This window comes from Rutilus rutilus (genome assembly GCF_951802725.1).
Source record: "Rutilus rutilus genome assembly, chromosome: 7".
NCBI classification, from domain to species: Eukaryota; Metazoa; Chordata; class Actinopteri; order Cypriniformes; family Leuciscidae; genus Rutilus; species Rutilus rutilus.
Genome location: NC_140221.1, coordinates 8,285,966 through 8,301,085, shown reverse-complemented (window position 1 = coordinate 8,301,085; position 15,120 = coordinate 8,285,966). Strand labels below are relative to the sequence as shown.

General features: G+C 38.4%; 2 protein-coding genes across 2 annotated transcripts; one reads left to right on the top strand and one right to left on the bottom strand.

Moving 5' to 3' along the window:
- Positions 1 to 1,029: 1,029 nt before the first annotated feature.
- Positions 1,030 to 4,223, bottom strand: LOC311292943 (serine/threonine-protein kinase pim-2-like; the record flags this gene model as incomplete). Its single annotated transcript, XM_084412776.1, has 8 exons — positions 1,030 to 1,047; positions 1,193 to 1,281; positions 1,400 to 1,561; positions 1,779 to 2,157; positions 2,309 to 2,439; positions 2,785 to 3,000; positions 3,544 to 3,853; positions 4,173 to 4,223. The coding sequence occupies 8 exons, from the start codon at positions 4,221 to 4,223 to the stop codon at positions 1,030 to 1,032; spliced, it is 1,356 nt and encodes a 451-aa protein (XP_084268902.1).
- A 4,359-nt stretch (positions 4,224 to 8,582) lies between these two features.
- Positions 8,583 to 12,865, top strand: LOC311293238 (uncharacterized protein). The gene is made up of 5 exons (XM_084413352.1): positions 8,583 to 8,769; positions 9,106 to 9,165; positions 9,635 to 9,781; positions 10,798 to 10,936; positions 11,802 to 12,865. The coding sequence occupies exons 2-5, from the start codon at positions 9,132 to 9,134 to the stop codon at positions 11,929 to 11,931; spliced, it is 450 nt and encodes a 149-aa protein (XP_084269478.1). The 5' UTR covers positions 8,583 to 8,769; positions 9,106 to 9,131; the 3' UTR covers positions 11,932 to 12,865.
- The last annotated feature ends 2,255 nt before the right edge of the window (positions 12,866 to 15,120 follow it).

The window sequence follows — 15,120 nt, the reverse complement described above, 5'->3', positions numbered from 1 at the left end:
TTAGAGCAAATAATCTACTGCACCTTTCATGTCCTAGTCGGTACGTGGGAAGCGGTCGAGTTATAGAGTAACTCTACTTTGAGATGTCACTTACCTGTTATTACTTACCTGGTGAAACTGGTAAAACGAGAGGCTTAATATGAAGCATGATAGGAATGGTTAATGTTTCCAAATTATCACGTTTCCCTGATAAAACAATACATTGTGTTTATTTTCAGAAACATTTTGTTTTTAATGTGGCACACGGGTGTATATATAAATTGGCTGGAACTTCTATGGCAACTGTGGCATGAACCTCTGCACCATTGGGAGGAAACTTTGTGGTCATGTCAGGAACCTCTGGAAAGCTTAGCAACCTGAGCTTCTTTGACACGGAGCTCTAGAACCGAAGCAGGGACTGGAGTTGCAGCAGAATGAACCTTCACAGTGATTTCTGTGGGGCCTCGGCGGGGTTTGGAGCAGCAGTGACGGGAAACTTTATGGCTGTCTTCACTGGGAATTCTGGAGCAGCCCTGACAGGATCTCTGGGCCCAAGGCAGCTGAGAAAGAAAGCTATGTGAAACCCCCTCTCTGGGACCCGGATGCCAGTGGTAGAAACTTCTAGTGTGGCAGGGCGAGGAACTTGTGGGACGGGCTGAACAGAGAGCTCTGGGTGACTCCATTGTTAAAAATATGATTGGATGGAGCAGTACTTAACTAAAACTAAATGAACTATTTACAATACACATCACTAGGCGAGTAGTTCCGCAAGACGCTAAAACTACCACCTCAAGCCAAGGCACCAGACGCAACCGAGGCCTGCCAGCCCCGCAAGACGCTGAGGCTGGAGAGATGGAGGGGCTAACTTAACTAAGTAAAACTAAACTAACTATTTACAATATGTACATATCCCTAGGCAAGTAGTTCTGCAAGACGCTAAAACTACTGCCTCAAGCCAAGGCGCCAGACGCAACCGAGGCCTGCCAGCCCCGCAAGACGCTGAGGCTGGAGAGATGGAGGGTCATCTGTGTCAGCCCGCCAGACGCAAGGCTAAACCCTCTTCATGACCTGAAACACAATTAGAAAGCATTTTTCATTAGGTAAAATAATACATCTGTGCCATGTATAAGGATTCAGTATATGACAGTTACAGCAGGTACTGAATGGTAATGTAAAGAAGCTGATAGCCTTCAAAATCATTTTAGCTTAGTACCTTGAACCAGTCATGGGAGAGCATCTCATCCAGATGGAGTCTCCGCTTTGGGTTCCTCTTCAGGCAACCTCGAATAAAGCGACAGCATTCTGTGCAGAAAGATTGAGAGTTGTCTAATTATTTCCTTCAACTTTACACTTGCTCTCTAAGCTGTAAAAATGATAAAGATTCCTGCATTATCCATAAGAACATCTTTTTTGTTCTAACCATCTGAGAAGCCCGGCTGGTACCAGACATCAGGGTCCATCAAAGGTGGGAAACGGCCGGTGACCATGGCATACAGCAGCACCCCCAGCGACCACACCGTTGCCTGCTTCCCATAGTACTTGCCCTTCTCAAAGTACTCAGGAGGGCAATACCTTTCTGTGCCTGGAGATAGGAGTTTGCCACATGTGTAAGCTTGCTTTTTCTCACTTTAACTGAAATGGCATTTAATTTTAGTCAACAAAAATAATATTAATATTGATTATTCTTTGAGAGATTTGTTAGTGTATTGTTAATATCTCACTGTGTGATGTCTGAGACGTGGTGTAACTGGTCACTAGAGTTTAAATCCCAAAATGTATGTTTTAAAGATAACACATACCAGAGTAGCTTTTGTAGGATGACCTTTTCATGAGGTCTCCGCAGCCAAAATCGATCAATTTGACCTCCATGGTCTCTGTGTTGACCAGGAGGTTCTTCATTTTGATGTCTCGATGAAGCACCCCCCTGGAACAGCACAGGGCAGCAGCGGAAATCACCTGCTGCATGAAGTGACAGGCCAATTTCTCGATGAAGCAGCCTCTGTTATGCTGCCAAAAGCTGTGCATGTCCATGCAGGGTAAGGGCCGTTCTAAGACCATGATGTACTGGTCGAGATGGTCCTGCCAGTCCAGCACCTTTATAATGTGGCCACAGTTTGGGCCTTGATTGGCCATTACTGTCAGGGCCACCTCAAGTGGAACTGGTTTGGGATGGTCAGGCTAGAAGAATGACAGTTTTTATTATTGTTAGACATAGGATTGGTTTCTCAAATAAGGATTTAGCCCAGTCTGTCTATCTATTGAAATATTTGCACTCTGTGATTTACATTAAAATGTTATAAATTGCAAACATAGAGAGCAGTCTACGTACAAGGCTGATGTATAGCTGGTTCTTTGTCTTCGCTGTGTATTTCACAGCTACCTTGAGGCCGTCCTTGCAACGGGTCCCTTCAAAGACAGAGCCAAATCCTCCTTCCCCCAATTTCTTGCCAATGGCGTATTTCGAGATGATGTGATATATTAAAACATAATTATTTGTATTTGTTTATTGTTTGATAAAACAGTGTCCTGCAGTGAGGCCTTACTGTCTGATGAAATGTTAATAGGGAAATATATTTGTAATATTTGTACTTTTAAAAATTCATTTGTCACATGACTATTTAAGTGAACTGCAAAAAAAGCCAAATGGTGATTTCAAATTATGGAGGAAAAAAAAAACTAAAAGAAACCTTACAGCAGTATCAGCTGTATTACTTAAAACATATGCTTTCCTATATACATATTCACTTTCAGAGAGTGTGTGTGTGTTAAATTTCATGTCAGACAGTAAACTTGCAGTAAACTCACCCTCAATCCTCACGATCTTGTCACAGTCCAGCTGTCTCAGCAGATGTGATCCAGTGTCACCTGGTGATGAACCAGCTGGACTGTCCTGATCTTGAGGCTTGATGTCCTCCACTTGCTGGTTTTCGGAAGTGTGGGGGACTTCAGGACTACTGGAAGGAGGTTCCTGATGATCATTATCCTCTGCAGTAAAGATTATGTCCTGTAAAGAAATCTGATCTAAAGAGAGGAATATCAACCACAAGCTTGTTTTAAAATCATCCACCACATCTTCAAACTATATTTCATCTATATTCAAACATTCATCACATCGTGGAATAAATTCATTTATCTGTCTTTTTATAATGTGTGATGTGTTTTTTTTTTATATTGTGTGTAAATGATTGGCCCCGATCACACCTGACACGTTTTTTGCAGTCAGAGGCCTTTTTTCAATTGGTTTCCTACATGGTTTTCTATGGCAGTGAGCGTTCTGCGCGCTGTTTAAGCGTTTTACCAGGTTACCAGGAGCTTAACGACTTCACGAACCAACTACCACAGTTTTAACAGAAAGTAAATAAAGTTAATAAAAGGCTGATTTGAGCTTTACTTGACTGACAGCACGGCTGTTTCGGTGGTTGCCTAGCAACATAAAAAAAATAAAAAAAACACAACACAACAGAGCGCACTGCTCGTGTGATCAAAAGAGTAAAAAAAGAGAATAAAAGAGTGTTTTACAAGAGTGTAAAAGAGAGTTTGTGTTGTTCAGAGCTCATAATTTACCATCAGTACACCTCCTGGATGGGGCTTCATCAGTGTCCTTCTGGTCCACCTCACACTGCTCCACCTGCTCACCCTGAGCTTTGGTGGATTTGGGGCGAGACGAACGAAAGAAAAAAGAGGCAAACTTCCTAACTGTCCTCTTTTCCTGCCCCTTATTCTTTGTTTTCTTTGTCCATCCCTCCTTTCTCTCCGCCTCACCGATGCCCACAGGCGTCTCGTCGGGACGAGCTATGTGAAACCCCCTCTCTGGGACCCGGATGCCAGTGGTAGAAACTTCTAGTGTGGCAGGGCGAGGAACTTGTGGGACGGGCTGAACAGAGAGCTCTGGGTGACTCCATTGTTAAAAATATGATTGGATGGAGCAGTACTTAACTAAAACTAAATAAACTATTTACAATATACATCACTAGGCGAGTAGTTCCGCAAGACGCTAAAACTACCACCTCAAGCCAAGGCGCCAGACGCAACCGAGGCCTGCCAGCCCCGCAAGACGCTGAGGCTGGAGAGATGGAGGGGCTAACTTAACTAAGTAAAACTAAACTAACTATTTACAATATGTACATATCCCTAGGCAAGTAGTTCTGCAAGACGCTAAAACTACTGCCTCAAGCCAAGGCGCCAGACGCAACCGAGGCTTGCCAGCCCCGCAAGACGCTGAGGCTGGAGAGATGGAGGGTCATCTGTGTCAGCCCGCCAGACGCAAGGCTAAACCCTCTTCATGACCTGAAACACAATTAGAAAGCATTTTTCATTAGGTATAAAAATACATCTGTGCCATGTATAAGGATTCAGTATATGACAGTTACAGCAGGTACTGAATGGTAAAGTAAAGAAGCTGATAGCCTTCAAAATCATTTTAGCTTAGTACCTTGAACCAGTCATGGGAGAGCATCTCATCCAGATGGAGTCTCCGCTTTGGGTTCCTCTTCAGGCAACCTCGAATAAAGCGACAGCATTCTGTGCAGAAAGATTGAGAGTTGTCTAATTATTTCCTTCAACTTTACACTTGCTCTCTAAGCTGTAAAAATGATAAAGATTCCTGCATTATCCATAAGAACATCTTTTTTGTTCTAACCATCTGAGAAGCCCGGCTGGTACCAGACATCAGGGTCCATCAAAGGTGGGAAACGGCCGGTGACCATGGCATACAGCAGCACCCCCAGCGACCACACCGTTGCCTGCTTCCCATAGTACTTGCCCTTCTCAAAGTACTCAGGAGGGCAATACCTTTCTGTGCCTGGAGATAGGAGTTTGCCACATGTGTAAGCTTGCTTTTTCTCACTTTAACTGAAATGGCATTTAATTTTAGTCAACAAAAATAATATTAATATTGATTATTCTTTGAGAGATTTGTTAGTGTATTGTTAATATCTCACTGTGTGATGTCTGAGACGTGGTGTAACTGGTCACTAGAGTTTAAATCCCAAAATGTATGTTTTAAAGATAACACATACCAGAGTAGCTTTTGTAGGATGACCTTTTCATGATGTCTCCGCAGCCGAAATCGATCAATTTGACCTCCATGGTCTCTGTGTTTACCAGGAGGTTCTTCATTTTGATGTCTCGATGAAGCACCCCCCTGGAACAGCACAGGGCAGCAGCGGAAATCACCTGCTGCATGAAGTGACAGGCCAATTTCTCGATGAAGCAGCCTCTGTTATGCTGCCAAAAGCTGTGCATGTCCATGCAGGGTAAGGGCCGTTCTAAGACCATGATGTACTGGTCGAGATGGTCCTGCCAGTCCAGCACCTTTATAATGTGGCCACAGTTTGGGCCTTGATTGGCCATTACTGTCAGGGCCACCTCAAGTGGAACTGGTTTGGGATGGTCAGGCTAGAAGAATGACAGTTTTTATTATTGTTAGACATAGGATTGGTTTCTCAAATAAGGATTTAGCCCAGTCTGTCTATCTATTGAAATATTTGCACTCTGTGATTTACATTAAAATGTTATAAATTGCAAACATAGAGAGCACAGTCTACGTACAAGGCTGATGTATTGCTGGTTCCTTGTCTTCGCTGTGTATTTCACAGCTACCTTGAGGCCGTCCTTGCAACGGGTCCCTTCAAAGACAGAGCCAAATCCTCCTTCCCCCAATTTCTTGCCAATGGCGTATTTCGAGATGATGTGATCTATTAAAACATAATTATTTGTATTTGTTTATTGTTTGATAAAACAGTGTCCTGCAGTGAGGCCATACTGTCTGATGAAATGTTAATAGGGAAATATATTTGTAATATTTGTACTTTTAAAAATTCATTTGTCACATGACTATTTAAGTGAACTGCAAAAAAAGCCAAATGGTGATTTCAAATTATGGAGGAAAAAAAAAAACTAAAAGAAACCTTACAGCAGTATCAGCTGTATTATTTAAAACATATGCTTTCCTATATACATATTCACTTTCAGAGAGTGTGTGTGTGTTATATTTCATGTCAGACAGTAAACTTGCAGTAAACTCACCCTCAATCCTCACGATCTTGTCACAGTCCAGCTGTCTCAGCAGATGTGATCCAGTGTCACCTGGTGATGAACCGGCTGGACTGTCCTGATCTTGAGGCTTGATGTCCTCCACTTGCTGGTTTTCGGAAGTGTGGGGGACTTCAGGACTACTGGAAGGAGGTTCCTGATGATCATTATCCTCTGCAGTAAAGATTATGTCCTGTAAAGAAATCTGATCTAAAGAGAGGAATATCAACCACAAGCTTGTTTTAAAATCATCCACCACATCTTCAAACTATATTTCATCTATATTCAAACATTCATCACATCGTGGAATAAATTCATTTATCTGTCTTTTTATAATGTGTGATGTGTTTTTTTTTATATTGTGTGTAAATGATTGGCCCCGAGCACACGTGACGCGTTTTTTGCAGTGAGAGGCCTTTTTTCAATTGGTTTCCTACATGGTTTTCTATGGCAGTGAGCGTTCTGCGCGTTGTTTAAGCGTTTTACCAGGTTACCAGGAGCTTAACGACTTCACGAACCAACTACCACAGTTTTAACAGAAAGTAAATAAAGTTAATAAAAGGCTGATTTGAGGTTTACTTGACTGACAGCACAGCTGTTTCGGTGGTTGCCTAGCAACATACATTTTTTTTTTAAAACACAACACAACAGAGCGCACTGCTCGTGTGATCAAAAGAGTAAAAAAAGAGAATAAAAGAGTGTTTTACAAGAGTGTAAAAGAGAGTTTGTGTTGTTCAGAGCTCATAATTTACCATCAGTACACCTCCTGGATGGGGCTTCATCAGTGTCCTCCTGGTCCACCTCACACTGCTCCACCTGCTCACCCTGAGCTTTGGTGGATTTGGGGCGAGACGAACGAAAGAAAAAAGAGGCAAACTTCCTAACTGTCCTCTTTTCCTGCCCCTTATTCTTTGTTTTCTCTGTCCATGCCTCCTTTCTCTCCGCCTCACCGATGCCCACAGGCGTCTCGTCGGGACGAGGATGGAGTTCCGCCTTGTGGTCGGTGGGTGTCAGTGTTGTTCGGGGATTTATCCCGTGCACACACTCACCTCCTCCCTCAACTCCCACTCTACGAAATTGTCGCTGTCCCATAATCAACACGATAAACCGCTATCAACAACTGCAAACACACCGCAAAAACTGCAAAAACGCTGTTGATATCTGTACTCCTAACTCGCTACAAAGTGATCAGGGAGTTTCACGCTTTTATATTGTCCTCAAGATGATGTCATAAGGGCTTATACAGGCTGAGAGCAGCAGATTCTCACAAACATTAAAGTAATGTCTAGTGATATAATTGACATATGTGAAGAGATGGGCATACATACATGGAAATGTTATGTATTTAAAATACAAATACAAAATACTGTGTGAATTTTTATTTATTTAAATACAAATACAAAATACTGTGTGAAAAAATTTATTTAAATACAAATACAGTATTTTGTATTTTGAAAATACACAAAATACATGTGAAATTGGCCATCCAGTGCAGGTATTGAAGTGAATTGAGAAACTACATAGGCCTACTGACTTTATATTCCTATAACCTCATCTCTGCCCTCTCTTTCTTTCTTTCTTTCTTTCTTTCTTTCTGGCAATTACAAATAAACTTATGCAAAATAGCAGCCATTTATATAGGCTACTTATTTCTGGTTACAATGTAGTCTATTACTTGTGGTGAACACTATTAAAAAATTCATACTGTATGTAAAACTGTGGGAACCTTTTCTGCTATCTAGCAAAGAATATGGATGGTCAATATGACCAAAATCTCAATTTTACTTCACAGTAACAATATCATGGTTTCACAATTCTCAATATCAGTTTTGATTCCACAGCATAAACTGAATTTCAAACTCTTTTGAGTTTTCTTTGTTCTACTTTTTTTGCAGGTAGTCCAATGCTTTTAAAGTATTTTTATGTTTATTTTATGTAAAATTTATTTGTTTCTATAAGTTTATTAAAATTAGAAAGTGTATCTAAAGTTTTAAATTAGAATTAATTTAGATTCATTTGACACTATTTACCCCTTTTTGATTATTATTTTTTTATGTACAATAAAACTAAAAGCTGAAGATTTTGGTGGTGATTCATCAGTGCTTCTTTTTCCACTCCAACGTTCCAATAATTCAAAGCTGCACGGATAAATTTGCTTACCCCACAAATAGGCCCATCTATGTAAAAGAATTAGAAAAAGTTCCATCAATTCAAACTTTATATCATCGCTATGATATATTATAGTGTCATATCACCCAGCCCTAACATGCAGTAATGCTGAAGTGAATAATGCACTATTTTAACTTTAATCAACAAGTAGAATTGATTATGACATTATCACCTTAAATTATTTTTACACAAGAAGTTACTGTCAGTGGCATAATTTGTCACCAACCATTTTGCCCCAAGTAAACAATTTTGTTTTTAATAGTACTTGTTTTCTAAGGAGACGACACGTCAATATCAGTAGACTATAGATAATGCTTGAAATGAGACGTGAAGAACCGCTGAATAAGTTGTTAGCTACTAATCCCGAGTCTTTGAAATGAACTGTTCAAAAGAACCGATTCGCGGGATGAGTAGGACTTCACAAGTGCACGAGCAGCAGGCCTCGCGCCAAAATGATTTCGACGCAATAAACAAATATTTTTATAATGCTAAAGAGTTAATACGGGATAAAACCACAGATACATCTTAAACAACCGAATGAGCGCTTCTAATTAACATATTTCTCTTCATTGACGCAATTTTGTACTGGTAAGTTAAGCACAATTTGATACGTAAGTGAATGACCTTGTATAATTAGCAAAGTTAATTTAGCCAGCAAATCTTTAAAAAAAAACAGCTTGACTATTACATAGAAACTCATTATAGAAACATTTTAGTTCATATTTCTACCATACTTATCTTTTTGAGCTGAGTTGAATGAGTGAGAACAAACAAATTGTCATCGAGTCGACGCAACAAACACTGAATAGTAACGTCAAATCTTTATGAGAAACCAGACTCGCCAATACAGCTGATATACATATACAAGATTAATTGATAGTAATATTTTTCATTTTTACACAATACTATTGCTACACCTCTCAGACAGTGTGAGGAGTGAGTGTGTCAAGATGTGGAGGAATCAAAACCAGAAACCAAACGCAGGTATGATTTACTGTCATATTATGAATTCCTACGTTACTTGTTTGGAAATACCTAAAAATAAGAGTTGGGTCAGTCTTAGTCTTCCATCTACTATCTAGATCAGTGGTTCTCAATTCCAGTCCTCGTGACCCACTGCTCTGCACATTTTGTATGTCTCCCTTATTTAACACACCTGAACCAGATCATCAGCTCATTAAGAGAGACTCCATGAACTGAACTGAGTGTGTCAGATAAGAGAGACATACAAAATGTGCAGAGCAGTGGGTCACGAGGACTGGAATTGAGAACCACTGATCTAGATAATACAATTACTTGCCATTTATTATTTCCAGAGAGCTTCATGTATATAAATCTGGCTAATAATTGAAAAACTGCTTATCTGCTAATACAACACTTTGCTGCAGTTATGTTATTCAGGTTGCTGGAGCCTGAAATCAAAGCAGACATTTGTCTCTCTGTGTTTCTGCAGGCTGTCTCTCCGTGCCTCTGTTTAATCAAAGGAAGAGGAGCAGGCTGCCTTTGACATCTAATCCCTCTGAGAGTGAGCTCTTCACTGCCAGTGCCAACCACTACAATGAGAGACAATCCTCCTCCTCCTCCTCTTCTGCTCTTCCCAGTATGTGTTTCCACTGCGTCAGTCTCGTATCTAATGCTGAATAAACATGTACCAAGTTCTGATGCAGCACACTATGCATCAGATGTTCTTCCAATTCATTTTCCAACTCCATTTATTCTGTCATTATGTTACACTATAATACACTGAATAATCTTTGTCATGTAAGTTTAATTTGTGCAGCATTATAAAGTTGTTTCAAGTTAAATGAGTTATACAGTGTACAGAAAACAATCAATAGACAGATCATAGATTATATTTACAGATCATGTCAAGTCAATTTTATTATAGCGCCATTTACTCTGTTTCAAAGCATCTTTACAAAAAGTCATGATGTTAATTTTGCACATTTAAATTAGCTCATTTTGCAGTTAAGAGCTGGGCGATAGGATAGTGTTTCATACGGTTACGATATAAACAATCAAGCATTTGAGCTTTTCTATATAATATATATCACTTTTTGTGAGTGTACTGTATGAATATAAAGCCACAGATATATTTATCAGGGTTTCTGTGGGTATTAAAAAGTCTTAATTTGCTCTTGCTCAAATTAAGCCTTTAAAAAGGTCTTAAATCAGAGCTGAAAGTCTTAAATTCATAAAGTTGTGGCATTACATGTTGCATGCATTGCAAAAAAAAATGCAATCCTGTTTTCTAATACAAATATCTAAATACCTTGAAATGAAGATGCAAAATAAAGTCTTGAAAAACTCAACAAAATGAAGCAAGTTTATAATAAAAACAAATATCTGTCAATGACTTGTGAAAACTTACCTTTAAATTACAGTAAGTTGGAGTAATTCATTCATTATTGGGTGATATGAAAATCTGTAAGGTTTCACACTGAAAGTTATGAGCTCTACAGGGTTTTATTCAATTTATAACAATTTGGTGTTATAAATTAGTGACGAGCCTAATTACAGTACGTTTGTTTGCAGACAAAGCTTATGATGTCTTGTCTTTTCATGATCATGTCTTATAAAATATAACCCTAGAGTTTTTTGTTGTTGTTTTTTTAGCTTTAGGTCAGAGTGGTCAGTGGAAACAGCAAGCCTATCTTTCACCTCAGCAAGCCAGCATGAGATCTGCTGCTTCACCTGGTGTGGCAGGACAAGGATATGCACATTTACCTCACCCAAAAAAACCTGTCTATGCCCGGTACTCAACTGATACTCATATATGAAATAATGACTAAACACCCAGAAGGGTCTTGAAGCTGCTGGGTCCGAATATGTGCATTATTTCTTCAGAAACGCAAGATTGCTAGATCAGTTGCCTTCCATAATTTGAAACAGTAAAACCAACATGAATGAAAATACCAAAATAAGATTTGCATTTTGTAAAAATAAAATAAAAACTGTAAAGGAGCTATTTCTTTCTGACCTGAGCCTTAGGAATTACTTTCATTTAAGTAACCTTAGTAAACACTTAAACTACATTAGTAAACATGAACTAACAATAAACCATTCTTAAAAATTATTTATTAATCCTAGTTTATGTTCATTTCAACATTTATTTATACATTAAAATCAAAAGTTGTATCTATTAATATTTAAAGGTATAGTGGAGGATCTTTCCGAATTTTAGATAAGACCCGCCCTCTCCACTTTTTGAATAAGTTTGATTGATTTACCAGAATGATTGACAATTAGGAGGACCAATAGTATAGGTGATCCACCCGGAAGTAAAAAATCTTCCACTATACTTTTAATAGACCTGAGCTAACATGAACTAACAATGAACGGTTGTATTTTTTATTTAAGTAACTTTAACAAAATTATTTAGTACTGTACAGTAACAAATGTATTGGTCATGTTAGTAATGCATTAACTAATGTTAACTAATAGGACCTGATTGTAAAGTGTTACCTAACCCTACAGTACGTAGTCAAGTTGATTCAGTTTATTCGAAGGTGAATAAAACCAATTTCGTTCTCATCCTATTGCATTAAGCACATTTTATTTGTTATCCTGCAAAAGATTTGTGACAGTATATTTTGTATTTGTCACTGTTTTACCTCCAGGTCACAGGCAGAGCAACAAAGGCCTCCAGTGAGACAGGATTCATTGCCAGCGTTTGGATCCCAGCTTCATCGTTCGGCCAGCCCACATGGTCCAGCGGCATTCAGAATCAACAGTCGATTAGTAAACTGACAACTTCTCCCATAATGCCGTACCGTTCCCAACAGTGTACACCCACAGCAGGAAGCACTCAGAGTCAGAGCGGAAAGTGTATAAAAGTTTATCTGTGTCTGTTTGTGTGCAAATCATTTCTATTTTTGCCTTATTTTTAAGCTAAATATTGAAAACATGACAAATTTTAAAACAGGAAACCAATTTTATATTAAAGGCAATGTGCTATCCAAACACATTAGTAGGGTTGTAGGTCTGCATCACTGTTGTGTCTAAAGGATGCACCTGTGTCATCAATCCTCAAATTTCTCATCTTCATAAAGATGGTTTATTTCACTGTGCCGTCTTTGGATTTTTTTATTTTAGCAACTCACTTCAAATGTAGTTTATCTTCCTTTTATGGAACACAATGTTGTTCCGACAGTGTTTTCTCTCTTGGTGCATCTGTGCCTGCCCACTTTTTAAGTGGCGTTGGTTCTGGAAGTATTTTTTCCATTCATTTTTCCCTTTGGGATATTTAAAAAGTTTTTGTTAAAGTATTATAAGCAATGAACCAAACCAACCAGCAATGAGGTGAATCATAACATCACAAACTTTGAATTAAAGCAAAAAAGTATTTTAAAATTAGACAAAAATGCAAATGTACAAAACCGTGTACTTAACGGCTTTAGTGAGGAAAAGAACTACAATCCCACAAAGCATTATGAACAAATATTTAAGTATTTTGAGGGCCCTTATGACACAGCAGTTTTGACTCTCCAGTCAAAAGATTCCTCAAGGAAATGAATTATAAAGAAACAAGCAACCACTGTATTCTGAAGGCATATTGTTATACTCTATTATACAGCGAGTATTTGTTGTAAATTAGTTGTGTAAAAATGGTAGCTTGAAGGTTGGAGACAGGCTATTTCTGTCATTTAGAGATTTTTTTTTAATTGTATGTGTAATAAATTCAGACTCAGATTATGTAAAAAATTAAGTTTATTTGAAAATACAGCAAAATATTAACAATATGTGTAAAACTGGAATAATTAGCAAATTAACAAAATGGTCGAAAGACTGATAGAGAAGTTAACAAGACTGACTTTGTTCTGCCTTAATTCATTCTCCATTTTCACAATAGCAATTTTACAAAAAGGCAACAGAGTTAAAATAATACATTTTTACATTATGACTGTCTGCCATCTCCTGGAGGGATATAAAATGGAATACCACATCTTCTAATAGTAATTTCCCATTGAGGAAAGTTGTACCATGTGCAAGTTGAAAAATTTTGTTTAGGGTTGTTTGTCTTCCATTTGAATTTGTTATTCATAGAATTTCATGTATATCACTTTTTTTATACATAGGCCTATAGTTTCTTGTAAAGGTATCTGCCACTATCAGGTAACCCAGCTTTATTTCCTCCCCAAAGCCAAATTTGGCGTTTGGACCTTGTCTGCAGGTGAATCACATGCTGATTCTTTGGGCTTCAAATATTAAATGGAGGGCCTTATATTCAATTCAATTCAAATTTATTTGTATAGCGCTTTTGACAATACATATTGTTTCAAAGCAGATTTACAGAAAGAGCATTTCAGAAATGTACATAGAGAAATACAGTTAGTTAATCATGTATTGATTTAGGGCATAAACATATCGCCAGCGTCGAGTCGTCTCTTCACAGGCGTCGAGTCGTCTCTTCACGGGTGTTGTGGCATCTGTAGTTTCCATGGGAGGCTGGATACAAACTGGAGCTGACGATCTGTATTTACCTCGGGACTAGCGTCCCGAGATAACAGAAAAGCAGATGGGAAATAATTAGCGTAGCTGCTGTTCATAATATTAATGCATTCAATCTGATTCAACTGTAGTATAAAAGGTAAGTATTATGTGAATGCTTGGCTAAAGAGATGCGTCTTTAATCTAGTTTTAAACTGGGACAGCGAGTCTGAGACTCGAACAATATCAGGAAGGCCATTCCAGAGTTTAGGAGCTAAATGTGAAAACGCCCTCCCTCCTTTAGTGGACTTAGATATCCTAGGAATGACCAGAAGCCTCGAATTTAGTGATCTTAAAGAGCGCGATGGATTGTAGGGCGATAGAAGATCCGTTAAATACCCAGGAGCTAAACCATTTAGGGCTTTATAGGTCAATAGTAATACTTTGTAATTGATACGGAATTTTATAGGTAACCAATGTAGAGACGATAGAATTGGTGTTATATGATCATATTTTCTTGATCTAGTAAGAACTCTAGCGGCTGCATTTTGCACTAACTGTAGCTTGTTTATTGAGGATGCAGGACAACCAGCTAATAAGGCATTACAGTAATCTAGTTTCGAGGTCATGAATGCATGAACTAACTTTTCTGCATCAGAAACAGATAGCATATTACGTAGCTTAGCAATGTTTCTAAGGTGGAAAAAGGCTGTTCTTGTAACATATGAAATATGATTTTCAAAAGACAAGTTGCGGTCTAATATAACACCCAGGTCTTTTACTGTAGTGGATAAAGTAACAGGACACCCTTCTAAATTAAAGTTGTATTGTAAGAGGTTTTGTGGGCAGTTTTTTGGACTAATAAGTAATACCTCCGTTTTATCTGAATTTAATAGCAGAAAATTACAGGTCATCCAGTATTTTATATCTTTAACACACTCTGTCAATTTAGATAATTTATTGTTTTCATCTGGTCGTGATGAAATATATAATTGAGTGTCATCCGCATAACAGTGGAAATTAATTCCATGTTTTCTTATAATATTACCAAGTGGCAGCATGTATATTGAGAATAGCAGAGGGCCTAACACAGATCCTTGCGGCACTCCATAGTTTACTGACGTTATCTTCGATTTTTCCCCATTTAAACAGACAAAATGGTAACGGTCTGATAAGTACGATCTGAACCAGTTTAATGCCTGTCCCTGAACACCAGTGTAGTTTTGTAGTCTATCTAAGAGTATTTTGTGATCTACAGTGTCGAACGCAGCACTAAGATCAAGTAAAACTAGTATTGAGATACAGCCTTGGTCAGAAGCTAGAAGTAAATCATTTGTAATTTTAACGAGCGCAGTTTCTGTGCTATGATGCGGCCTGAATCCTGACTGAAATTTTTCATAGATATCATTTTCTTGCAAGAAAGAGCCCAGTTGGGCGGACACAACTTTTTCTAGTATTTTAGACATAAATGGAAGATTTGAAATCGGTCTGTAATTTGCTAGATTATTA

What these genes read in the sequence shown, in the direction of transcription:
- LOC311293238 (XM_084413352.1), top strand. Translation starts at nt 9,132, where the DNA reads ATGTGGAGGAATCAAAACCAGAAACCAAACGCAG. An exon ending in CTCCTCTTCTGCTCTTCCCA is followed by an intron (nt 9,782 to 10,797) that starts GTATGTGTTTCC and finishes TTGTTTTTTTAG; the next exon opens with CTTTAGGTCAGAGTGGTCAG. An exon ending in AAAAAACCTGTCTATGCCCG is followed by an intron (nt 10,937 to 11,801) that starts GTACTCAACTGA and finishes TTTTACCTCCAG; the next exon opens with GTCACAGGCAGAGCAACAAA.